At 43.5% G+C, this 27,603-nt stretch overlaps 1 protein-coding gene across 1 annotated transcript in view; it reads left to right on the top strand.

The window, feature by feature from the left end:
* Window positions 1-5,021: 5,021 nt before the first annotated feature.
* Window positions 5,022-27,603, top strand: part of LOC146177962 (uncharacterized) — a 53,409-nt gene continuing 30,827 nt past the window's right edge. The window contains exons 1-3 of the mRNA XM_084581841.1: window positions 5,022-5,095; window positions 8,764-8,865; window positions 21,272-21,373. Coding sequence (XP_084437967.1) covers window positions 5,038-5,095; window positions 8,764-8,865; window positions 21,272-21,373 — 262 coding nt within the window. The 5' untranslated portion in view covers window positions 5,022-5,037. The remainder of the gene's footprint in view (window positions 5,096-8,763; window positions 8,866-21,271; window positions 21,374-27,603) is intronic.

Genomic DNA, 27,603 nt, shown 5'->3' with positions numbered 1-27,603 from the left:
GTTAAGCCGAAAGTTCGATGGCTCAAAATTGTGCGAAAATAACTACTATAAATTTTTTAAATGCTCTTGCTCTGTCAGCAATAAATCATCAGTACTCTGAAAACACATGCCTCAAGAAATTTTTAATGCCCTACAGATTTCTCACCATTTATTACGCAGAGTCAATGTAAACGAAGAACTACGATTTTATTTCGGACTGAAATGCTATTGTCATCGGCAGTTTACAAATGTGTAAAGTTATCCTCAGCAATATATTTAAATACAAACGAGCATGAGAAGCGCACGGTTTGTTACCATATACAAAAACATTATCGCGATAAAAGAGAAACACACAATAAATTGAATAGCTCTTTATAAAATGAAAAACATGCAAGCGTCTCTAAACTCAGCGGCACTTTGTAACAAGCAATTAAAATGCCATATTTACCTTTAACAACAGGTATGCTATAATCACCTTATGCGGCCGATACACTACCGTAAAACCGTAATACTCGCCCCTGCTACACCATACGTCTCAATCCTTTTTTGTTGTATTCTTCGAACTTTATCTTGATGACGATGATGACTGACACCCGTAACAAGTGACACTAATGAGCCTTCTCGTCAATACATCAATAATAAATTTCGTCATTTCGTGGTTTTACTGCTGCGGATTGCACGGAAGTGGGCAACGCGCAAGCATGAAAATTGGTTTGTAGGTTTTATCCGAAAGCATTTCAGGCTATGAGAGACGCCATAGTGAAGGGTTTCTAAAATTTCAACCGCCTGAGGTGTTTAAACCTGTGTTGATAACGCACATTGCACGGTCCTCTGGCATTTCGCCTCAACCTAGATGCAGCGAATGCCGCTCCTGGGATTGAAGCAGCTTTTATGGGGGGTCAGCAGTCGAGCACCATACAGACTGGCCCACCATGGCGGTTTACATGGAAGAAGCGTCATATCAGCTACGATGCTAGAAAGATGGACGCCGTGCGCTTCGTGAATAGCTCAGCGTGCGCGCGCTGCAGCCGTTCCGCACGCGCGGGAAACGACATACGAGGCGACAACAGCGCGCGCTTCTTGCAAACAGGAGCCCTCATTCGCTGTGACCATAAGCTGCGAAACAGATGAACGTCGCACTTGATTTCTATCAACTGCGTGACGTGTCCGCTCGAGAGCGAGGGAGAAATCTGTCGTCACAGTGCATATCCTCGCAGAACTGGCGCGAGCGCCGCGGTGCGGCTCGCAGCTGCTCCGCCGATCGGAGCCGTAGGCCGCGTATTTTTGACCGCGCCTGTACATGGATACAAGGCGGCACAAAAAATACAGCCCGAGATCACATACCCCGGGCTGGAGGAGCGCCACCTGAGCAAGGCAAATTAGAGGCCCTGATTAACTATAGGGAGATAGCAACGGACTACAGACTGAGCCGGAGGATCCTACCACTACCAGACCCCACATTAGGCAAAGAGGTAGTAAATGTATGGAGAAAGCTACAGACAAATACATACCCGAACCAAGTTCTAGCCAACAATATATGGCCGAAAATACGATCCGACCTATGTAAGGAAAGGGGATAACTAGATCACATAATATGGGAAAGTGCGAAGTCACCAGGCAGGACTAAAAGTATAACTAAAGATACCTGGGAGACCCTTCTGAGAAGCTCAGACGTAAGAGCCAAAAGAGAAATTGTTCAAGTGGGTGAAGTTGCCGCCCCAGTCCAAGAACTACCGGCCTTGCAGGCCGGTAGTTCTGTCCAACCTTCCTGGTGAGAAGGGGACTGTCCCACTTTCCGGGCCTAACCTTCGAAGAGCGGGATAGTCACTCTGTTAGACAAATACAAGTTCTCTCTCTCTCTCGATGGAGGCGAAACGAAGAGGCGTCCGTATGCTGTGCGACCTCAGTGCACGTTAAAGATCCTCTTTCCCCGTTGACTACCGCCTTCCTGTCTTCCAATACGGCGCGTCAGTGGCCCACAGAATACAAGCGTCACAGATTTGGCGCCTTCCGCTTTGTGTCTGGATCGGACACTTAAGCCGCAATCACTATATGTTGCCACCAAAACTTAATGTCAAATGTTGTTGCGATTGTAGGAAGAAGGAAAAACATTCACGGACCTGCAGCAGGCTCTGTAGTCAGCCTCCTCCGCTGCTTCATTCGGACAAATGTAAAAATAGAGGAGAAAGAAAGGAAAAGAATACGCGTGTCACAACAGTCGTCGTCCTCACCGAAGCAGCAGCGGGTGTATTCACGGCTTACAGCAGGCACAACCTCCGGTGGCAGGCTTGCGCCGCCTTAGAAACGCGGGGAGCTACCAGTCCCAGTCCCATAGGGCCAGCAGCAGTCACCCTCCCAATCCCCATGTCCAAGGTCAACTGACGTGGGAAGTCGCTTAAGGCTTGAGCAGCTGAGTGGCGACATGTGCTTGCTGACATCAATCTCGAGCATATATAGAGGCCCGCCTCGGCCGGAGCAGCGCCATGGACTCGGAGCGACAGCAACTGAGCAGCCGTGCTCATTATGATCGTAGGTTGGCTGCATCTGACGATTTGGAGACATTTCGTTGCGAGCTGATTTTTTTTTTTGGAGGCGAGGAAAGTGACCTAAAGCCAAGCGAACGACAGAAACGCCTGAACAAAAGTCTTGCTAAACGCCGCAGCGATGATGCCGCAAGGCGTGAGCGACGAGCAGCAAAGAGGGCCACCAATGCACTCGCCATCACTTCTGCTTCACCATGCTTCAGCTATGGTTTCACACCAGATTTACTCGAATCTTAGTCAGGGCGAATTTTATAGCGAAAGTCTTTATATGTAGAAACACTCCGTTGTCAAAGTTGTGCGCGAGATCTGTGCGCGAAATCTGCCATAGTTTTCAACAATCCGCGTGATGAATTCTTGTCTAGAAGGTGAAACGAAGAGGCGTCAGTGTGCTGCAGAGTCACCTAGACTAGAAAGAAGGCCTGCGTACTATCACCGTGATGTCACCGCAACGGGCCCTGTGCACGCACTACAAATCCGCTGCTTGCATCAGTAACATGAAAGTGTTCACTGGTCGCTTGCGCTTCAAGTGATTTGTGCGACAGTTACAGGCGATCAATTGATTGATTGTTTGATTGATTGGTTCACAGGAAGGGAAAGGCGCAGTATCTGTCACACTTCTTTCTGTAGACACATGAACCGCGCCGTAAGGGAAAGACAGTTACAGGCGATGATTACAAAAAAACTGATTTATTTATAGGATGGGAAAGGCGCGGTAACTGTCTCACTTGTCTTCTGTGGACACCACAACCGCGCCGTAAGGGAAGGAAGGAAGGTGGGAGTGAAAGTGGAAAGAGAGAAAGAGGAGCCGTAGTGGAGGGCTGCGGAGTAATTTCGACCACCTGGGGATCTTTAACGTGCGCTGACATCGCACAGCACACAGACGCCTCTTCGTTCCGCCTCCATCGAAACGCAGCCGCCGAGGTCGGGTTCGAACCCGGGTACTCCGGCCCAGTAGTCGGGCGTCTTACCACTGCACCACCCCGGTGGGGCGATGATTACAATTTTTTCATGATCTGCAACTAAAAAAACACTAATATTATAAAAACATTGAGGGGCACTTTGCACCACTAAACTGCGGTGAGCCGAAAGCACTGTAGGTGAGTGCTTACTGATTCCTTAGCGCATGTTAAATTTGACTGTGGGACATTAGAGGTTTATAATGTTCATTCATATATGCGATACTTTCTTTGGATGGGCTTACGCACAGGCACCCATTCATTAGCCTATAAAGGCTATATAGAGAGCGCTGTCATAAAACGGAGCGTCACATAGATGTTTGACTTCACAAGAGAGTTACTTGCTCCATGGTATGTCTTCAAAACTGTGGGGAACCATAACACGTTCGTTTGTCTCCTTTGTATGCCTAAAGGCTCATCGCTTATCTCTCAGATAGGCCACCAGATCGTTAGATTAACACTGCTGTCACCGTCTTCCTCAATGGGCAGTCTCAGCCGATAGCAGGAGCTTTCAGAACAGCATCTGCTTCTAAACGCTGCCGTTTACTTTTAGGGTTCTTCAGTTTCTTAGACGTATAAAACGCACACACAGGCAACTTAGTTGGCACTACCTACGGCCAGGGCCGCACACGCGAAAGAGGAGCAATACCAGTGTGCCCCGTAAGACTACACGAAAAGCGTCTCAAATAGTGTCTGCTGTCTTCGCCGTACTGCCTGTCACTAACCTAAAACAATATGACTGCGCGAACTCGTGACAAGTACCGCAAAACGCACTTAAGAGCAGTCGAACGAATTAAAAAGCACCACCGTAGCCTGATATTATACAGACGAGCCTAATATATCTGTATATAAAACGCACCAACACTGCCTATAAAGTAATCAAGATTCCTTCTTATTCTAACTACAAATCATGCACGCTGAAAATGGCCTCTCGTTGACACATACATACGCCTGGAAACCAAAATATTGCTCAGACGGAATCAAATTTCAACTGCTTACGTTTGTGTGTTGTATGACCTGGAAAATCACTCGTGGAACAGCTCGTATCTATGTTTTCCGGAGCTTATCATCCTTGTGGAAGCAACACGTGCCATAGGCCCATAATCATTATCCCCACTGCACTTCAGCAGACAACACATAACCCAAATGTCGCTGACTATTTCTTGTCAAAACTATCGACATGCTCATGCACAGCACACAGACAGAAATACTGTCCGATGCTCTGATAAAATCTTTTGCTTTAAACACCAAGCCACAAAGCGGCGAATGAAGCTTTTGGGTCAAGAAAGCGTGAATGTCAGATGGGTCATTTAGATTACGGTGAACATCCTATGCGTGGGTAGCACAAAAGGGCTCTTGTGATCCAGCTGTATGTTAATGAACTGGAAATTACCCTAATAGATAATGTACCGAATGTTTGGCTAAAGTGCTGGCTCTCTGATTTCAAGCTGCCTTCCTGTGTAGAACTCTTCTTGTCTTCACTGTCATTGACTCCTGTGATAGCAAATTGCCGGTTATAAAATATCGTTTTCATTAGAAGCAAGACTGTTTTGCTGAGAATGAAGAAACCAGATGGAAAACAGGCGTTTATAGAAGCGCTAGACATTACAAAGGAAGGTAAGACTTTTAGACATAATATATTTGTTTAAAGCTGGAATTTCATTAAATTTATTCGATTTTTATGAAAGCTATTAAGTTCCGTAAAATCAATTAAAATATTCAGCCAGGCAAATTTTAAAGGCAACATTCGCATTGTCAATAATGCTGGGTAGCGAACAGCGGCTAAGTAACTATTTAGCAAAAGTGTTTCCTACGTTTCAGTATACATACATACATACATACATACATACATACATACATACATACATACATACATACATACATACATACATACATACATACATACATACATACATACATACATACATACATACATACATACATACATACATACATACATACACTAGTTTAGGGCTGCCAGGAATTGCACATGTGGGCCGCAGAAATTAGAGCTGTCAATTTACTTGGTTAAATGTGAATCATATACGTAAATGTGCTTGTTCTCATTTAATTTTTATTTTTGCCCCTAAATATAACATAAACTCCCGCCGCGGTAGCGGCAGGCGCTTACATCGACGGCAGGCGAAAAGCAAGCTTTCCGTGTACTTTGCGATGTCAGCGCACGTTAAAGGAACCCAGGTGATCGAAATGTCTGGAGCCCTCCACTATGCCGTATCCCATACCCTGAGTCTCTTTGCGAGGTTAAACCCCATAAACCAAACCAAACAAAATACAATACAAGATGTTTGCGGTTGTTAGAAATAGTATCAAGTTAAAACTTCAAAGAATCGCACAATCGGTCATTGGAGACCTTAGTTGCAGGGCACAGTCAATTTTGAATTTTTCAAGGAGTGTAAGTGGGAATTTCGAAAGGAGTGTGCTCTGTATACATTGTGCACGAAGGCAACCAAACGCGAAAATAAGCAATACACTGTGCAGTTGAGCAGTTCAGTACCCTTAATTTTAAGCTGCTCCCAACACGCAGTGTTTCCCTAACGTGGTTGTCAAAGCAATTTTCTGCCCTAACACTGACTGGCAAGCTAGACCTATTTATTAATGAACCACTACCAGCTTGACTGTGTATTATTCGGGAACGTTTACTGTGTGTCTTGTATTGTGAGCCTGGCTTGCTTCACACAAGCACAGACTTATCATTAGACTTAGAGGCCTATTACTTGTAATTGAAATGAAGAAAAGCTGCCCCAGTGATATCCTAAAAAATAACGATACATTTTAAGTCAGTGCTCTGTCAAAACAGCTGTAACGATGCTTGTTCCATCTTATAATTCTTAAGCAAACAAATTAGTATAACCCAGTTTTGACATTGGTGACTAATGTCGCTCTGGACCATAGTGGCCGGCATAGTACGTCCTCCATAATACGAGAAGTGTATTCATTCAGGACTAACGGAGAAAGTGGAAGCCATCCGCCTCACTATGCTTAGCTAACAAAGATTAGCACTAGAAACCGGCTGGTGGTGCAAGTCGCACATTGCTGTGGACCTAACTACTGGTTTAAAATTGGGTTACCGCAAAGATTCGCGAGGATAAAGACCAAAAACGCGATAATAATCCATCTTCAAAGAATAAAAATACAAAAATGCCGACTGCTTAAGTTATCAGGAGGTCATCTATGCACTAGAGTTTAGTTAGGTACTTGCTGGAAAAAGAGGAACATGTATAATTGACGATGATACACAAAGAATAAATCTTCGAAGTCAAATTCCAACGTTGTAGATAATGATTTTCTACTTTTACCTTGCTACAAGCGACAAGCAAGACAAACGACTGTAAAAACCTATATCAAACAGCTATAAGGCTTTCGCCTAATCACTTTTAAGTCGGATTAAGACTTGCAAAGAAGTTTTAAATGGAGGTAAGAATAATACGCAGTGCCTGGTGTCATCGACGGTACCGGAAGCATGGAAGAATGCAAACATTATCCTCATTCACAAGAAAGGGGACTCTAAGGACCTTAAAAATTACAGACCAATCAGCTTACTGTCTGTTACGTATAAGGTATTTACTAAGGTAATCGCTAATAGAATCAGGACAACCTTAGACTGCAATCAAGCAAAGGATCAAGCAGGGTTTCGGAAACGGTACTCTACTATCGATCATATCCATACCATCAATCAGGTGATAGAAAAATGCTCGGAATATAACCAGCCCTTATACATAGCATTCATTGATTACGAAAAAGCATTTGACTCAGTTGAAACCTCGGCGGTGATGCAGGCATTGCGAAATCAGGGGGCAGACGAGCCGTACGTGAAAGTGCTGGAAGATATATATAGTGGCTGCACAGCAACCATAGTTCTACATAAAGAAAGCAACAAAATTCCCATAAAGAAAGGTGTTAGGCAAGGAGACACAATCTCCCCAGTACTATTCACAGCTTGTTTAGAGGAAGTATTCAGAGACTTGGAATGGGAGCAGTTAGGGATAAGGGTAGATGGAGAATACCTCAGTAATCTGCGATTTGCTGATGACATTGCCTTGCTAAGCAACTCGGGAGATGAACTGCAAATAATGATTGATGACCTAGACAGGAAAAGTAGAATAGGTAGGCTTGAAAATCAATATGCAGAAGACTAAGGTAATGTTCAACAGCTTCGGGAAGGAACAGGAGTTTACATTAGGTAGCGAAATACTGGAAGTAGTAGGCGAATATATCTACTTAGGAGAGGTAGTAACCGCAGATCCGGATCATGAAAAGGAAATAACAAGAAGAATAAGATTGGGATGGAGCGCATTTGGCAAGCACACGCAGATTATGACTAGCAGCTTACCGGTATCGCTCAAGAGGAAAGTATACAACAGTTGCATCTTGCCTGTACTCACTTATGGGGCTGAAACGTGGAGGCTAACCAATAGAGTTCTACTTAAGTTGAGGACAACCTAGAGGGCTATGGAACGAAAATTGGTAGGGGTAATATTAAAAGATAGAAAGCGTGCAGAGTGGGTCAGAGAAATAACTCAAGTTAACGACATTCTAGTGGAAATTCAGAAGAAGAAATGGACATGGGCAGGACATGTTGTGCGAAGAGAGGATAACCGATGGTCGCTGAGGGTAACAAACTTGATTCCAAGGGAAGGAAAGCGTAGCAGGGGGCGGCAGAAAGTTAGGTGGGTGGATGAGATTAAGAAGTTCGCAGGGGTCAAGTGGATGCAGCTAGCACAGAACCGGGTTAAGTGGAGAGATATGGGAGAGGCCTTCGCCCTGCAGTGGGTATAATCAGGCTGATGATGATGATGATGATGATGATGATGATGATGATGATGAAGAATAATAAATGCATTTTTGCCGGCGCCAGAAGCGAATTTTTGATGTTTTAGCTTCCACGGCCTCACGTAACTCGTAACACCTCGTGCAGTTGAGCATTGGAGAAGGAGCAAAAGATGAATAAACGTACTAAGCGCACCGCACATAAATTCGTTTGTCAGTTTTGCGCCTTCAGTGTTTGCGCATAGTGGATTCTGTACTTTGCAATAATGTGCAGTTATTATGAATAACACTTATATGAGGCAGAGGAATTTAATTTTCATGCTTTTAGTTGCAAGAAAAATACCAGTTTTGATGTGCACTTTTTCTCAGAGACTTGTATGTGTGATGCCAATTTTGGCCCTAATCTTATGCTCCTGAATGCAAATCTATTATTTACTACCGTCTTTTGTTTGCGGCATATTTGCCTGTAATATGTTTACAACATTTTCTTTTCTTAGAACCTCTAACATTTCCTTCAGTGAGAAAAAAGGAAGAAAGAGAGCCTGAGAGAAAAAAGACCCATTCACTTGCTCCTGCACCTCGTAGTTTGGACACTGAAAGTATGAACATCTTCTCTGCGCGATATGTATATGAAAACTGCATGGTATGCTTCTCAGATCAGAAAAGTATGGTCGCCTTCGATAACTATGCTTCAGATATCTGTCGTTGGGAACGTGCCTCAGGTCATATGTTTTTTACCTAGGCGGCTAAAAATTACGCTGAATGTACTAGCAGTAGATTTACTTGTAATGCTCTTTACTACTTCTTATAATTGTATTTTTATTGATTTTTAAAGCACTAAAATTTCGAGTACTTCAATTAGGTTCATTTGGTAACAGCATAGCGGTATTGAATTACTGCTTGGGAAAAAAGGCAGCACTAGCGAAGCGTGCGTGGTAATCTGATTTCAAAATTGTTTGGTTCGAAGATACTGCGCGTGGGTGCCGAAATATGCACGCTTCCGCGAACAGCGTAAATAACTCTACCATCGGAGGACTGCGTCAGGACTTGCACTTGCTTAAGGCCAGAGATATGGGCGATTCCTATTATATTTATGACTCCACACCAGAATCCGCGCCTAATGGTCCCAAGAAAGCACCTATCGTCACCTTTGAAACAGCCTTTTTAAAACGTGAAGAAAATTGTGCGGCGCGCGATAGAGGACACAAATGCTGCCATCAATGTATTGCGCAAGTAGGAACGGGTGCTTCAATTTCTTCGTACTTTATTGTTTATTTATTTATTTATTTATTTATTTATTTATTTATTTATTTATTTATTTATTTATACTGCGATTGTCTACAAGAGTTTAACAGGATCAGCATGTTGTTTAGGAGTGCACGTGCGCTGGAAACGCAGAAATGGAGATAATAAATTTGTACCCAAAAATTGCAAATTGCAAATGAGAAACAGGAATATAGCCTTACAAAATTTGAGAAAAGTAAAAGTACTTTTAGTGATGGGTCGGTATTACTGTATCATTAGTAAAACAATATGTCTGCATTTGTTCTGTAGAAAAATGAGTATATATATGACCTAAAATTTCGTATGTAATGAAGTTATTTAAAATCATGTTTTTTTGCGTTATACCAAGAGGAGAACCATGTGTAAGGGTACGTTCAATCTCAGGTCGGTATTCTTGTCGAACATTCAGCTAGTAAGCAGTCTCTTGCGTCGTCTTCTTTCTCTGCCGTCTTCTAGCACGAGCCTTTCGACATACGCTCGTCCTCTTTGCGACAGTCACCGGGCGTTGGTGCAACACTACAATTATCCCCGGAAGAAAAAGGAGGCATCCTGCCGACTCATGGCGTCGACGCAACCAGTGTGTCATAACAGGGCTTGAGGCGGTCGACGTGCACTGTTTTACGCCCGCGGCAACACATATACGGTGTCGGTGCAAGCGGTTCTATAACGTAGTTTACCGGAGAGGTAAGGCAAATAACCCGATTTCGACCATGATATATGGAAGTAAGTATGGTAGAGAGGCCGGATGTGGGTGGCAGGAACCCAAAGCCACATGAGGGCGTCTGTGGTTTATGAAGGAGCTGGACAAGTCTTAGTGCGAAGGAACTGCTGGTGATCCTGGTTCTGGATTGTGAATGATCGGGCCAACTGGTGACATCCTTCTGCATATGCTGCCACTTGAGAGACTGTGGTCGATTCGGCAATTTCTAGTGAAGATGGGTCACCTATGGTGATAGCTGTCGTGTCGGAGCCGCATTGAAGATGTGACCTAGGCATGGCGTGACCTAGGCATCAGATGTACCTAGGCATCAGAATGCTTATCGGCCAGAGCTGTAGGTGACCTGAATGTCGTACTCCTGTAAGCGGAGGGCCCAACGAGCTAGACGGCTGGATGGGCCTTTAAGGGTGGACAACCAGCACAGTGCGGGATGGTCGGTGACAACAAATAAGGGACAACCGTAGAGATATGGGCGGAATTTCCCAATCGTACACATGATGGCTAAGCACTCATTTTCAGTTACAGAATAATTTTTTCGGCCTTTGTTATGGGCCGGCTGGCATAAACAACAACGTACTCTGGGTAGGCGGGTTTTCGTTCTGCAAGAACAGCGCCGAGACCTACACCATTGGCATGATTGCGAAGTTCGGTAGGCGCCACAGTGTCAAAATGACGGAGAATCGGAGGCGACACTACAAGGCGCCGAAATATCGAAAAGGCCGTATCACAGTCGGACGTTCAAAACGAAAGAATGGCGTCACCGACAAGGAGCTCAGTCAGCGGAGAGATAATCGAAGCGAAATTGCGGGTGAAGCGGCGAAAATACGAGCACAGCCCGATAAAACTACGCAGCTCCTTTATAGAAGTTTGGCGAGAACACTCAGCTATTGCACCGAGTTTCGCAGAATCTGGACGAACTCCGCCTTTCGAAACAACATGTCCCAATATAGGAAGTTGGCGAGCCCCGAAGCAGCACTTTTTCAAAATTAGTTGGAGGCCGGCGGCAGTCAAACACATCAGCACACTCTCGAGACGGTCCAAATGTGACGTAAAATTGTTTGAAAACACGACAATATCGCCCAGGTAACAAAAGCCATCATTCCACTTGAGTCCGCACAGAATTGGGTTCATCATGCCCTCGAAGGTGGCCAGCGTGCTGCACAATCCAAACAGCATGACGTTAAATTCATTGGGGCCGTCAGGTGTCGCAAAACCGGTTTTTATACGATCGTCAGCTGCCATGGGTACCTGCCAGTAGCGCGAGCGCAGCTCAATAGATGAAAAGAATTCGGCACCTTTAAGGCAATCGAGAGCGTCATCAATACGTTGAAGGGGGTACACGTCTTTTTGCGTTATCTTGTTCAATCGCCTGTACTGAACGCAGAACAGGATAGAGGAATCCTTTTTCTTCACGAGAACAACTGGAAAAGCCCAAGGGCTTTGCGAAGGCTGGATGACGCCGCGCTGAAGCATGTCATTAGCGTGCTCAGTGATAACTTGACGTTCTGCAGTCGATACGCGACAAGGGCGCTGGCGTACCGGGGCGTGCGTACCAGTGTTGATGTGGTGAATAACAATGGATGTGCGTTCCTAAGATGTCTGAGAAAGTCGAAAGAGAAACGGCAGCGCCGAAGCAAGCTGACGGGCTGGTCGCATCAATCTGCTGAAAGGCTGGCACCAAGACAGCCAGAAAAAGCTGAAGGAGAGTTGTTGTTCTGTACAGAAGCATGCAAGTAGATAGTATCGAGCTGAAGTGGGGCTGGGTCTTCTGAGACATCATATGTCATTATGTCATTAAAGAACGTGACAAGACCAAGACGTTCTCCTCGAAGAAGCGTTACGGACGAAGAAACGGGTTAGAGACGTCCGTGGTGCTGCAGCCACCACAGAAGGACATGAGGGCGAAAAACAGGACTAAGCAATTGCGACGATTAGCGACATGAGTCGGAGTGAAAAGGAGGGTCGAATCATAAAAGCAGGCGCAGGAAACGGGGACGAGGACGGTAGAGCAGGCGGGGATCTCAATAGCTTAGGCAACGGCTCTATTATCGACGCGGAGCGGTGTGTCGGGCGAGGCGGCAGATTAAAGCGGAGACAATTCGAAGCTAGCTGGGTCAATATCAATAATCTCATGATGACTGGTGAGAAAGTCGCAACCCAGAATTAGTTCGTGAGAGAAGTGAGACAGCACAGGAAATGCGGCGACCTACAAAACACGCTGAATGACAATTCGAGCTGTGCACGCCGCAAGCGGTTCAGTGCGATGTGAGCTGGCAGTTCGGAGAAAAAATTTCGAAACAGGCGGCGCAACTTCACGAAGTTGGCGGCAAAGGTTGGCACGTATAACAGACACAGCGGCGCCAGTGTCCACAAGCGCGAGAGCTGCGACGCCATCAACAAACACTTCTATAACGTTGGCCAGGAGAGACGGAGGACTTGTACAAGTAGAAGAAAACGCAGCGCTTGCCTCCGGAACTGCGGCTATTAGTTTTTCTCTGGTGCAGCAGGAGAGCACGGCGCAGCGGGGAGGCGGCGATCGGCGGCAGGCGTGGGAGGAGCAGTGAGGATAAAATGAGTCCTTAGAGATGCCAACAGCGACAGGGGGAGCGGGAAGGTTCATAATTGGAACTGTAGTTCAAACTGTACCGGCGGGGCCATTGCGGCACGACTGCGCGCGTTGGCGGCAAAACCGCACGACGTGGCCAGGAACGCCACACATCAATAAAAGATTGGGCGATTGTCGCAGGTCCGCCATAGGTTGCTCACCGGGCGTCGAGGAGGCAGATAAGGGCGGGGCGGAGGTGGTGGCGGTGGTAACGGCGCAGCATACGCGACAAGGCACGGTGGTGGTCTGGCGGTGACAGCGGCGTACGTTAGCGGGGCTATCACAGGCGTAAGCTGAGAGCTTGACGGTAAACCTTCTGCAACTTGTTCCTGGATGGTGCGTCGAAGTGCAGGATCAAGCGATAGGGTGGTTGCGGCAGAAGCACGGAGGAGCGACAGTTGGCGAGCCACTTTCTCCCGCATAAAGGCCTTGATCTCGTGAAGGAGGAAAGGCAGTTCGGAAGCGAGACCGCATGCTGTCGGAGGCGCGAATAACCGATATTTCATAACAGAATGTCTGTAGAAGCTTGGGTCACGCTGGCGAAGCCCACCAGAGCACAGGGTGGTACGCGGAGCGGTGGGAGCAGTCGAGCATGAAGTAGCGGTCTGATTTTTTGCCTCAGGCATAGCGGATGGCGGAGCGAGTGTGCGGCTGCGAAGCTCCAGCGTGAGATGAGGGAATGAAGAGCAGCCTCCATCAAATATAAGTGTACTTTCAATCTTAGGTAGGTGTTCCGCGCGAACATTCAACTAGCAAGCCAGTCTCCTGCGTCGTCTTCTTTGTTTGCCGTCTTCTTTCTAGCACGCGCTTTTCGACATACGATCGTCTTCTTTGCGACAGTCAGCGGGTGTTAGTGCGACACTAGACATGCAATATTTGATGGATGAAATTTGTTTCGAACTTTGACTAACTAAAAAATGCGGTTTACATGACAGATGCTGTGTCAGAGCGAGACTAAGCAAATCACTTTAAGAAGAGCCGTGGTGAACGTGCGGCTATATGAGTTGTCGATCATCTAAACAGATGCCTTCAGGATCTGTCTTAGGAATGTGAGATTTAGTGGAAGGATCCTACGTCACGACGGCTTTTTATAACACGCAGCTATGAATGATATTTTCATAAAGTTAGCGTATAATGAAGGGACTGGGCTTCAGTTTACGTCTGAGGAAATATAGTTTTTATAGGGCTTCAGTTTAAACATTGTCAAAGTGATACATCGAAGAGAGGCCATTGCACATTCGAAGGCCAAGTTGCTTGTAGGTGCAGATTTGAGGGGAATTTTATTGTTAGTAGCAAAGGTAAACAAGATAGGCTTCTGTTTCTACGTTAAACACACGTTTATCTTAGCTAACCAGCATTTTAGGTTGGTAACATCATAACTTTACTTAGCCAACTTGTTCCTCAGCCTTCTTAATCTTCCTATGCGACAAACATTGCTCGGCGTTGAGCTTAGAAGTGACAGAGGTTGGTGATAATATAATTATTGCGAATCAAGGAAAACAAAAGGTCCAAAAACAGACCCCTGAGGGTTTCTGAATGAACAGGAACTGTTGGGGTAGGAGCATTTTTTACTACCGCATATTTACGAGTGTTTAGTAATGAAGTTGTAGTGAATGCAAATAATTTGCAATTTTTAGTGCACTGCCTAGTTTGCAAATACTCTTTTTTGTGCGAAACGTAGTCTAATGGTTTTTAATGTCCATAAATACTGTCACTTTGGCGGTGATGCAGGCATTGCGAAATCAGGGGGTAGACGAGTCATACGTGAAAGTGCTGGAAGATATATATAGTGGCTGCACAGCAACCATAGTTCTGCATAAAGAAAACAAAATTCCCATAAAGAAAGGTGTTAGGCAAGGAGACACAATCTCTCCAGTACTTATCACAGCTTGCTTAGAGGAAGCATTCAGAGACTTGGGATGAGAGCAGTTAGTGATAAGGGTAGATTAAGAATACCTCAGTAATCGTCGATTTGCTGATGACATTGTCTGGCTAAGTAACTTGGGGGATGAATTGCAAATAATGATTGATGACCTAGACAGGAAAAGTAGAAAGGTAGGCTTAAAAACCAATATGCAGAAGACTAAGGTAATGTTCAAATGCTTCGGGAAGGAACATCAGTTTACGTTAGGTAGCGAAGCAATGGAAGTAGTAGGCTAATATGCATACTTAGGACAGGTAGTAACCGCAGATCCGGACCATGAAAAGGAAATAACAAGAAGAATAAAATTGGGATGGAGCGCATTTGGCAAGCACTCGCAGATTATGACACTACAACTTACCGGTATTGCTCAAGAGGAACGTATACAACAGTTGCATCTTAAGTGTACTCACCTATGGGGCTGAAACATGGAGGCTAACCAAGAGGGTTCTACTTAAGTTGAGGACAACTCAGAGGGCTATGGAACGAAAAATGGTAGGGATAACATTAGGAGATAGGAAGCGTGCAGAGTGGGTCAGAGAAATAACTCAAGTTACTGGCATTCTATTGGTAATTAAGAGGAAGAAATGGGCATGGGCAGGACATGTAGTGCGAAGAGAGGATAACCGATGGTCGCTTAGGGTAACAAACTGGATTCCAAAGGAAGGAAAGCGTAGCAGGGGGCGGCAGAAAGTTAGGTGGGCAGATGAGGTTAAGAAGTTCGCTGGGGTCACGTGGATGCAGCTAGCACAGAACAGGGTTAAGTGGAGAAATATGGGAGAGGCCTTCGCCCTGCAGTGGGTATAGTTAGGCTGCTGCTGATGATGATGATGATATATTGTCAAGTGATAGTGACAGTTATGTACAATCAGTAAAAATAAACAGAGAGGTGCAGCACTGGCAGTAACTTTTTCATGGGCTGACTTGCGTCGGCAAAAGTACTAAGCAACTCGACAACGGTGGTTGCAGCAAACGGGCGCGCTGTTCGCCGAACAGAGAATGCCCCTGCATGAGGCAGTGCTTATTTAAAGTCTACAAAGAAGCATCTATTGTGTAGAAAGCTGAGAATTTAAAGCTCAAAACTTTCGCATAAGAACATATTGCCTTCCGTTTTCATGAATACGTATTGAATATTCATTCATTTTGATGACGGACAACTCCACGCCAGTTTGGAGGGCCGGCATGGCCAGCCCTAATGAAAGCAAACGCTCTCTTGCCTACCTTCCGAGCCTTGCGTAAAACTGCAAACCCTCCAGTAGTTTCTTGACTGGCCGGAAGCCATAGCTTTCGAGCATAGTTCTCAAGGTATCACTTAACGCGCCAAACAATTCATTCCGCACAGGAATGTAGAAGAACTCCTTTATAATCAATCACAGCGGGTATTATACTGTGTACACTGATGTTATCTATGGCACGTCTTTCGTTTTCCAACGCCTTGTTCAACCATCCCTCGGCGAGGCGCGTGCAGGCGTATACGGACATGCCAGAGTTAGGCGCTATATCCTTAAAACGAAACAAAGCTGTTCAATATTTCACAATTGACGAGGCGGGTGCTTCGCTTCGCGCTGTCTCGGCTTGTCTTCCTCGGCCAGTTTTTCTAGCAATCGCGTCCGTATGTCATTGGGTATGTAAACCGGAAAATAATTTTTCAACTACTTAGCTAGCGCGCGTTAAGCGTTGTCTGCCACTGAAGCCTGCCCGTGCCTCAAGCGAAGACTGGTTCGCCAACTGTTCGGTAGAGCAAGGACGCACGCACCGAGGTGCCGGCGCTCTGCAATCTCGACGTTTTCCAAGTGGGTCTAGGAGTGGGACTAAACTGTTGGGCAACTGGTACTGAAACATCCTCTACCTAATGCATGAGCTATTGTGCGTACTTAGCAGCTAGTGGCCTGTTTCCGGCCGCATTAGAATGATCGACGAGTAATACACATAGTGTTCACCGAACAGGCGAGAATAATCATACTGCTGTATCAAAGGTGTTATGACTGAGTGCGTACGGGTCCGCGCTTTTCGCTAAGGCGTTTTTCAAGCGTCAAAACTAAATTCATTGCATGATTTCGGTGAAGAATGTCCTCGCTTTACAATCATGTCATTTGTTCCCAGTGCTTCTACGTTTTTTTTTCTGCATGGTTCGTCTCGGCATACTGGCCGTAGCATATCTAACGCATACTAGTATCGCCCGGCTAAGCATCTGTGGTGTCGAGTGGCACTTAGCAAGCCAGTCTGAGTACATTTGTTTCTGTTTTTGGACGTCTGTGGTGATAAAATTGATCATTCAATGTACTGCTTGTTAATCACAAACTGCGCGCCTTGTGTGTAGATTAGGACTTTGTTTTGAACTGAAACTTTTATACCGCTGAACGTAATATTGACGGACCATTGAACGCCGTGTTTTGCATAAAATCTTCATTGTTGTTGTTGGCGGCGTTGTGAGAAAAATTGCTGGCATAGCTCTGAATGTTGCTATTAGGCAGATCGACATGTCTGGGTACTAAATGGTCGGTGGCAATGAGTGGTCACTAGACCATATGTCATGTGAGCTCATTATCCCACGCCTGCGTATTGGCTTGACCTCTTCGTTACCGCCACAAAATTTCGAAATAATTACGTCCCTTAGGCTGGCCGCATATATGTGCAACCACTCATAGATCAATATAAAATGTATGCATGTCACTTTTTATCATTGCTTTTGCTGGAAATATTATATGCGTGTCTTTAAAAATGGCTATGGGGCAATATACATTTACCTATATTCTCCACTATTTTCATTCAACACTACTTTTTTAAAAAGTAAAATGGCAGCCATGTGCGCAAGATTTTTGAAAACTTCTTAAAAGTGTATTACACACACGAGATCCAACAGCAACTAATATAAAGAAAATCTAGAAAATTTGTTTCTGTTGCTCATTTAGGTGCAACCTAAATATAATCATACAGATGATCGATTAGACATAGGAAGAAAAACAAATACATGCCACGTTGAGATACAAACCAACAGCGCCTATATTGTGTATCTGGTTCGGATGTAGTTGGCTGTATGTGGTAGGATTTTGTTCTATGTTTTAATCAATCATATCCAGTATTATATTATTGTTTGAAATTGATCCCCATTCAAAAAACATCCCATGCGTTTTTCTTCGTGTCAATGGCTGCTATATATTTCGCAAAACGACCAACTCATTATTCTAGATATCAATGATGAACCTGTATGTAGTACGACCAAAGTTGGTTTATACATTGGTCAATTGCCAGTATTCAGTGTCAGATGTGGCATTATGAAATGCTGTGAATCAAACATGGGAAATCATTTAAATGTATTCTCCGAGACTTCGTTTCAACACGCATGACTGAAACTAGGCATTAAAATTGGAAACAAAAATCTGCATCATTAACACCACCACCCTAGGGAGCAATTGAAGAGGACAAAAATTGTGCAAAGTGTGCAATCAAAGGTTATCATAATGGTGCCAAAGCTTCATGCCAACAGCTGCAACATATGGTATGTAATTCAGTATTCTTGTGGCTGATTTTATTAATGCCTCTATAACTTCCTTAAAAGTTTTTCACGGATGGATGTATGGAAAAGGCTCTCCTAAGTAAGGAATCAATTTGGCAAGTCTCCATTATGGGTGTATCCAAGCTTGTTGGATGGAATAATTTAATATCTTTAATAACGAGTCAGGTAGCTGCTCAAAAATAATCATTATCATTTTCATCATTATCATCTCAATAAGTGGCTGCTAATGTCAATAGTACAGCAGAAAGCTCAGGAAGTGTAATTTGAGGACCATAAATATCTGGATTCATTGTTACTACAGATGTCGAGCATGATGGAAATGCAGACGAGAAACGCTTCTCCAGTCTTTTGGAAATTGTTTCAATTGTTGCCTTTTGCTTCACGGGAAGTCTAAATAAGACAAGGTAGATTTTGTGATGTGCGAATCTTTTTCCGCTAGCGTAGAAAAACATAAAACGCACTTCGGTTGCCATACTTAGAAAGGAACTTAATATTTTAACGTAATACACGGAATTCGCTTGTGCAACTGTACGTTTAAAAGTAGCTACGATCAACTTATAAATATGCCAGTTTTTCAAGCACTGATTGTGGAAAGCTTCTTACATGCCACCATGCCGCCTTTCTACGTCTGTAATCATGGGCACAGATCGCAGACTTCTTACAGACATCCCCAATCACCGAGCATAAGTGTTTTGATATTTGTTCTTCATCCGTGTTAATTACTGAATCAAGAATAGAGCGTAACGTTAACTTAAAATTATTATAGTTAATAAATGACTTCAACTCGGAAGTCGCCGGTGTTACGGGGATATTAACATTAAAAGCAATTGGTATATGGCCACAAGAGGCGCCGCCATCAAGTGCCGATCAATTATTGACAGCAAGACTGGAAATGGTACAAATTAAATCTAACATAGGTTGACAGTGTTTTCGTATGATAGTCGCCAAATCCGAATTTTGACAGGAAAGGTTAATATGTTACCCAATCCCAAAGACGCTTCGAAGTCTTTCAAAGGAATTTCAAAGTCGAGCTAATAACTCCCAATCTGGAGAACATAACTGGAAAGAAATCTTAGCCTTGTGACAGAATTCGAAGGGACAAATATAATTAAACCTCCTTCTTTTGACTGGCGATCTTGTCGGAATGACCGAAAAGTTTATTAGTGGAAATGCTGATCGGCTGTTAGCCAAGGTTCTTGCAAAATAATTATATCTGGATTATCCTGTTAAGAGACTTAAGCTAAATCTCTTGAAGCTGTTAGAATTGATCAACAGTTCTATTGGATAACGTTTAGCACCCCTACGATTGCGAAATTAGGGCAGCCGAAGCTGCCTACCCCAAAATATTGTCATTTAGCTTATTACCAAGCTAATGTTTATTTGAATTCGGATGGGACCGCGGCAAAGAGTTTGACATGGGTGACTTACTCCGTTTTAGAATTCTTACATTTGACTCCATCATCTCTGCGTCATTGTGATTCCATACTCATCTGGAGGAGCAGTCCTGTGAGACGAAGTAGTAGTAGTGTTTCAAGAGGCTGAGACTTTTCAGAAGGCATGTTTAATATTACAAGGGCTGGTCCTGTTTGCAAGGCTTGTGTAAGCTGAACTACCAGATGGTTAGTAAAACACCTTGAGAGAGTAGCCAATATTCGGTCCACTATTTTAGTTATAGAAGCTTCCACACCAGTCATTATTGCCTTTGATATTTATGTATCCAGATTTACACCTGATCGGGCTGACACACCTGCATAACCATGTAATTGCTCTTTAACATCCGTTACAGCACCATAACGCGAACAGCGTTTTTTGTCAGTCTCTTTTTGAATTTGAAATTGCTGTGTTCGAAATAAACAATCCAAGGAATGTGCACCATCGGCTTCACCTTAAGTGCCCTATTTGTCGTTTTGGTCTGGAAATGATGACGGATGATGACCATCACCAGAGGTATAGCGCACCCAACAGCACACAAGCGCTAACTTCAGCGTCCTTGTCGCACAACATGCTGCCCATAAAAATGTTTTCTTCAGGAAAATCTGAACGCCACTGATGTCGAACGCAGCATTATGAGTTATAGCGATAACAGGCCATTAGCTGCTTTTGAAGGCAAATTCAGCCCCCGGGAGAAACAGCAAAAATTTGTGAAAGCCTTTGTACGCTGGTTAAAAGACGAAACTTCACCACACGCTCTGGGGAATTGTGAACGTCCTGTTGATTACTGGCCGGAAGTCTATAAGGGAATCGGCATATCCCGCGAGAATGTTACAAGCCTATTTCGTACATACGCTGGTGAAAAGGAGGACATGTAAAAGCAATCTAAATGGCACGTCGCTCATTGACTGCCTCTAATTACGTTGTGCCCTGGGAGATATTGATTGATAATTTTATACCCACTATGGACGACAGATTGATATTTCTGACAAATTTTCTCTAATTCTTGCTCGTTCCTGCAATGATGCAAAATATATATGTGCACCTCTTAGCTTTGCAAACATGTATATAAATATTTTAAGAAATGCTTTACTGAATATTTGCAAAAGCAAATAGGTTTTCTAGCCTTAGATGGGAGCGGGACACTGTTTAGGGTGTGTAATCAGGTGACGATAAATTTTCTGATCGAATTAAGAGCGACTGCCAATTAGTGCTTCATACTCAACGTCAGAGACCTATATATAAATCCAGCTTTACAAAACCCTTGGGGCTCAAACTGTACGTCGCGTCTATGCCACGCAAGTATATGTGTACGGCTAGAAAAAAAGTGGAGCATTATGTCTCTACGCTTGCTGTAATTTAGCCAGCATAAGTACCAGTCATCACAAGCGTGTCTCTTGAAGGTGATGGCGAGAAGACAGGGACATATTTTAGCCAATAATTTTCAAGACAACCCAACCTTGTGATTTCGCATATATTAGGATATGCCAAGGTAAACTATTGAAACTTCCTGTGTTTATTTTCTGCAGAAATTGGTGAACTCTACCATCAAGGTGTCAATGAAATACCCGTGCTATATTCGGGCACCACATGCATTGTACTGGGCACTCTAAGAGAGGATGGTAGTGCTGGTATGTTTCAAACAGCCGTTTATTTATATTACTATGATACCTTTTTTGCGTGCCTCTGGCATTTCAGTGAAGGTACAGTTGCCTTCATTTGCACTAAATTTGATTTCCTTTTTTTTAAGCAACGGAACATCAGGTTTAGAGAAACGAAGCTGTGAAAAAGATAATAGCTCCCTTGATCAAAAACAATAACCAGCGAACACGCTGTGACATAGAAGAGAACATAGTTTCCCAAAGGGAGACGGACAGCTTCTTAATAATGTGGCCAAACAGCGCCAGTGTCCGCATTCTAGAACCGCGCATTCCAGCAGCCACATGCTAAATCTTGTCGCACACGTTTATCTTTCCCGAGTCTAAGCAATAACTCAAACATGCACTCGCTGCCTCCCATGGTAACTCCATGAGAATCGTCGACTACTGGCACCGGCGTTTAGAAATAATTAGCGACACCAGCAGTACCGACTCCCTCTTGTGGCCCCAATCAGAACTGGCGATACAAAGTGTGTCAGGCACTAATTCTGACGTGTAAATCCCACAAAATTCCACATCCGGCGGGGAGGTTTCGAATGACGTCGTAAACTGCTTTCATGTTCCAAAACGCGAAGCGCGAAATAAAGGAACACCGACTGGTCACCTGCTGTTGCAACAGTTCCGCGATAAAGGAATTTCAACAACTGAAATCCCTTCTTGCACATCTCTCTTCTAGCGGATATTAAGTTTCGACATCTGCAGCCATTGCTCGACTGATATTTTTAATATTCGATATTCATACTTTACTGCACATCTATTTTCGCAATTTGTTTTTCCTTGAACAATGCCAGTACATTATCCATTGAGCGAAAGCAGCGAGTCCACGGAGCAAGAGAGAGGTCCGATGCCATTTTATTATGCACAGAGATAGTAGATGTCCGACTGTATCCAAAATGTATCTTAACCGCCTCCAAGCTTCCCTTAAGTCCTAAGATTTTACGATTCTTGGTGTACGATGCCGCACGCCCGCTTTCTATGGAAACATACGTAAAGCTCATGTCAGATTAAGCAAACGCATTTTTCTGTATGTTTCCTTGCGGCTCATAACAATGGGCTACTTCATAATAGCCTTTCAGCCAGAATGTCTATTTAATGTTCCAAATTTAGATGCCACTCCGATGGACGGGAGTTCGCAGCTTCATTACAAACGCCTACACATAGCCATCAGCGGAGTTAGTGATTCTTCATATGTTATAAGTCGACAACGTGCCGACGGCACGATCGCACAACACTGCGTTCAAATTTTCGTAACGCGAGTGTTTGCATCAGTGATTCTCTCTACAAACGCTTCAAACTGTATATAGATTTTCTTAATCTCATAATACAGAAATAGATACTGAATACATTTGACGATGTCTGGTATTGTTTGGATTATAGGGTTTAACGTCGGAAAATGGCGTAGGGTACGAGAGACGCCATAGTGGAGGTCTCCGGAAGTTTCGAACACCGACGTTCTTTAATTGCACTCACATAGTACAGCACCCAAGTGCCTGCCTTATTGCTTTCTCAAAATGCGGCCGCCGCGGTCGGCGTTCGATATGCATTGTTGTGCAAACACTCTGACAATAGAACCGCACTTTTTGGTTCGTTTTTAGTAATAGTTATATTTGAGGTTTTGGTGCATTGGTTAGCATTTGCGTTTTATTTGCTAAATTTCAGTGATACTAAGTTTACTCCGATTTATGAATAAAGGGCCTAAAAAACAACCTTGTTGTAGTATGCAAAAGGCTGCTTTACGGAGAGTCTATAAGAATATTGGTGCGTAAACCAAACATACCATTTCCGGTTACCTTATCAGCCCAGATAAATAAAAAACGTGCAGCGGCTTCTTGTATGAAGCGTAGACTCATTCCATGCTATGCGTTTTCCGCGCTATTTGATACACCGTCAGTGCTGAAATAATAGGTAAGTAAATAATACTGCTATGAATAATAATGCTACTAATAGGAATATTCTTCATTTCCATCAGGATGATGGTGGAGGTTGCGCGTAAAAACAGCTCGTGAACGGCAGCTTGACAAACCCTCCCCCCTCTCTCTATAGGGCAAGAACAATAAAATACGAAATGCACATACAAGTATGCATGTAAGCTCTTCGCAATTCAGTAGAGCAAAAATAAAATAAAGTAGAAACAAAGAAAATAAAACATCAGCCAAATAAATATAGAGGATACAAAGCAGTGCAATAAACACAGGATTAAATATATATATCATAGGAATACAGGTGCACTTTCAAGAATGTATGCAGCGAAGCTGTCGTAATTCGTGTTTAGATATTTTAAGCAGGTCAATACTGGTTTTCTATAGTTTAATATTATCGGAAGGGTGAATGATAATGTTTCTAGTGCGTAGTAGGTTCTAGGAGTTGGTATAATCCACTCTTATTTATGACCGATAGGCTAACACATAGTGCTTTTTCGAATATCTACCACTTATGCAGAGATTCACGATGATATTTTAATGCATGCAGGAAAGCCAGTGCTATCTTATATTTGTAAACATTGAATCCTGGTATTATATTTCTTTTGGGGAAAAGACCTGGCGAGTGACTGTTACATGTTAGAATGGAGAGTATTTTGATTAGGTTTTTTTGAAGCATGAAGATCTTTTGCAGATTTGTATACGTATAGTTATGCCCTAGGTCAGAAAACAGTAATTAAGATCAGAGAAAAACATAATTATAAAGCAAAATCTTTATTTGATAAGAGAGATATGCTTTGTAAATGAAAATAATGCCAACTGCTCGACATAAAGTAGTTAAGATAGCATCAAGGGGACTATCCCATAATAGGCTCTGAGAAAAGGTAATACCCTGATTTTTAATAATATTTCTTATTTCTACTGGTGCTCCACCGTAACATAAGCCTACATGAAATATAACTGCCTCGACTTAGGCCTAAATATTGCAGCTTTCGCCTTATTAACATTTATGCCTGAATGCTTCACTATTGACCAGGTTTATAGCTTGCTAAGGAAAGAAATTGCGTCGTGGTGTAAGATATGGCAATCTAGAGCAGATAGACATAGGCTAGTGTCATCGGCATAAAAAACATTTTACGTTTAGTAGAAAGGTTGTTTTTTTTTGTTGATTATTCCTTAAGCTTTATTCTTTAAGCAGTGCTGTATTTTAAAATATATCTTTTTTATGTGTGCGTGTGTGTGTGTTTAGGGTATGTTTGCCTTTCTACAATGATTTTTATTTTTTGTTTGTTTGTTTCTGCTCCCATAGTGCATGGGTTTTCTGTATTTTCTGTGTAGACCGCATCATTTGCCTAATTTATTGTGTACTAGATGTTTGTTCTTATTTATGATGTTTCCCCCCTACAATAATGCCCCTGTGAGGGCGCTGTGGGTACTGTGCATAAATAAATAAATAAATAAAAAAGAAGTGCAGCAAGAATGCTGCCCCGAGGAAAACCTTTCTCTATGGATTTTAAATCAGAACGATACGTTTCAATTTGGACGAACTCCTGTCGAAACATGAGGTATGATTTGATAAGGTCCCGAAAATGTCCTGGGATTTCATATATTCCCAGTTTGTTCAGCAAAGTTAAGTGATTAATACAATCGAATGCCTTAGAAACGTTTACCTAAAAATGACACTATAAGGTCCTTTTTTTTTCACATTCAGAGAAAAATTCATTGCGTTTCAGCAGAGCTAATTCAGCCTATTTGTTCTTCCTACGTCCACATTGAGCATCTGAAATAAGTTTGTGCAGATCAAAGAAAGAGCAAAGCTGATAATGGAGAAGCTTCCCCGAGCCTTTAGAAAAAATGGGTAAGACGCAGATGGGTCGGTAATTTTTCATGTCAATAGGATCACCCTTTTTAAAAAGCATGGTTGCTTTAGGGATTTGCCTTTGTTTTGGAAACATGCACTTGTTAGGCAAAGTTTAAAATTATGGGCTAAATATGGACACAGGACATCCAACACATATTTCACTGGACGTAACTGAACTCCTTCAGCATCTCAACTTGAACTATTATTTAAAGTAGAAAAAAGTGATGTAACTTGATCTTCTGTTACGGGACATAGAAAAGTAAAGGAATTACTTCGAACCGGCATAAAATTGTACATCTCTTCAAGTACACCATGAGCAAAATAATGAAGTAAATACTCTGTAGAGAAGTTCCGATTATGCCGACAGACCGCTGAGAAAGAGGAAGTGCTTTTGCGGGCTAGCTGTCTAGAAGCTAAGTTACCGCCGCCCCGGTCCTGCTCGCTAACAGTGCCTGGATTCTTGAGGGTTTTCGCCGTACTTGTACGGCTGCGGTTTTCCGTCCCGCAAGTTTTTTGCCGTACCTGTACGGTTTTAATCCTCTGTTCGAAAGTTCGCGCCTTAATGACGATGCATGCTCACTGGGAGGTGCTGCAACCTACTAGGACTTCCAAGAAGCCCTTGAAATTTATGGCGTTGCGTTCTTGCGAAGACAAACATAAGCGATTCCTAGCTGCAGCCTGGTCTGCGGCAACGCCGCCGCCCTATCGCGGTTTCGGGTTCTGGATGTGACCGCAACAGAGGCGCAAAACTTGATTTCTATTTTTATAGGCACTTCAGTGCAGGAGATAAACAGAACTGATTACTAGCAGCAGCTTGTGGCCCGGTATGCGGCAAGGCCCTTGCATGGTTTCGGTTATCCCCCTCCTTCCCCCCATGATTGCAATGGACGCGCGCAATACAATTTTTATCTTTATGGCCACTCCAGTGGGCCACAGAAGCCGATTTCCATTTTTATTGAGGCTGCTGTTAGCTTGTTTATTATCGACGCTCACAAGGTATTTCTGCCCTCCTTGTTGTTTTCTGAGGTTCCTGAGTTTGCACTCTGGAGCACCGTTGACTCCTAAATACGGTTCCTAATATTTTTCGACAACATTTTCCTTGACTCTACTCATATTGTGCTTCCAAAATCCGCAACAAAGTAAATCGACCATCTGGGGAAGTTATTTTTTTTTTTCGAAAAACTCGACCTTCAAAGGGTTAACACTTGATGGAGGTGGGGGGATTTATCTTCCATTTCCTCGCCCTATACCTCCGCAGCCGCCGTATTCCGACCTCAATGCCTGATTCCAGCACCAACACTACCGGCCCCGCTTCCTCACTCCCTTCTATTCCATGTTCCGAGGAACGCACACAAATTTAGATAAACTGACAACCATTCAGCCGAGGACTTCCTTTAAAGTTTGCGCATTCGAAAAAGGTTTGAGAAGCGTACCAGGTATATCGCGCCAGTGGCTCAGATGGGAAGCTTCGCTTCTGTTACAGTCACATCAAGAAATCTCTTCGCGTCTGAAACGCTTCTATGGAGCCCCTTGAGAAGCATCACAGGCACTCCACCAAACGCACAACCCAGAAGTCTACTGCGGCTTCTGTTTAGCTTCGCGCATAACTGACATCAAACAAAGGATTTACAGCTGTCTATATCGATTATCACGCTAGAAATATGAGAAAATTTGCTGAATTATTTTATCCTGTTTCTCCGCACTCCGCACGTGCTGGAGGCATCCCGAAAACGTGGCTTCATAATGTTATTCATGATTCAGCATTCACTTGCAAGTCTACCTGGCGACATGAGCGAAATATAGTATAGGCGGTGGCGTCAGCTTTTTCTTTCCATCTGACATAATGTTCTCCGTTATGAAGGCCACAGCTGAAGCTGAATCTGTATGGTGTGAAATGTTTCTTCATAAGCAGTTCATCGTAGTCGGCATTATCTGCCACCTGGTTCATCTGTCGATGTATTTATACATTCTTAATGTATATTAGAAAAGACACACATTCAAACTGTCTAACCAAATTCTGATTTGTGATTTCAGTGCTCCATGCATCAATTGAGAAACACTGAGGATTTAGTTATTCTTCGATCTAAAGCATATTGGGCCAGTAAAAGAACAAGAGGTGTCTCACCGCTTAATTTATTTTTGGTGGTTTCAAATCTTCATCAATGCGATTCTAATGCGATATTTTTGCAGGAATATCGGTCCACAAAATTATTATTTTTTCCTTCAACTCTCCTGTTCTTGTGCCGCTGTCGGCTTTCACCACAGTACCTGATTTCACTCTCGCTGATGATGTTGCTATCACCAATTTTCTAGCTGCTTCTTTTAAACATTTGGATGCTTAGTCATATCAGTTGCATCAACGAATTAGTCGATAGTATTGAAGCTGTTGTCATGCAATAGATATTGAAAAGGTTTTCATGCAA

The sequence above is a fragment of the Amblyomma maculatum genome, chromosome 10, assembly GCF_055883805.1.
Source record: "Amblyomma maculatum isolate TAMU_Amacu chromosome 10, ASM5588380v1, whole genome shotgun sequence".
NCBI lineage: Eukaryota > Metazoa > Arthropoda > Arachnida > Ixodida > Ixodidae > Amblyomma > Amblyomma maculatum.
The sequence above is the reverse complement of the archived record's forward strand: the minus strand, read 5'-3'. Positions and strand labels throughout refer to the sequence as shown.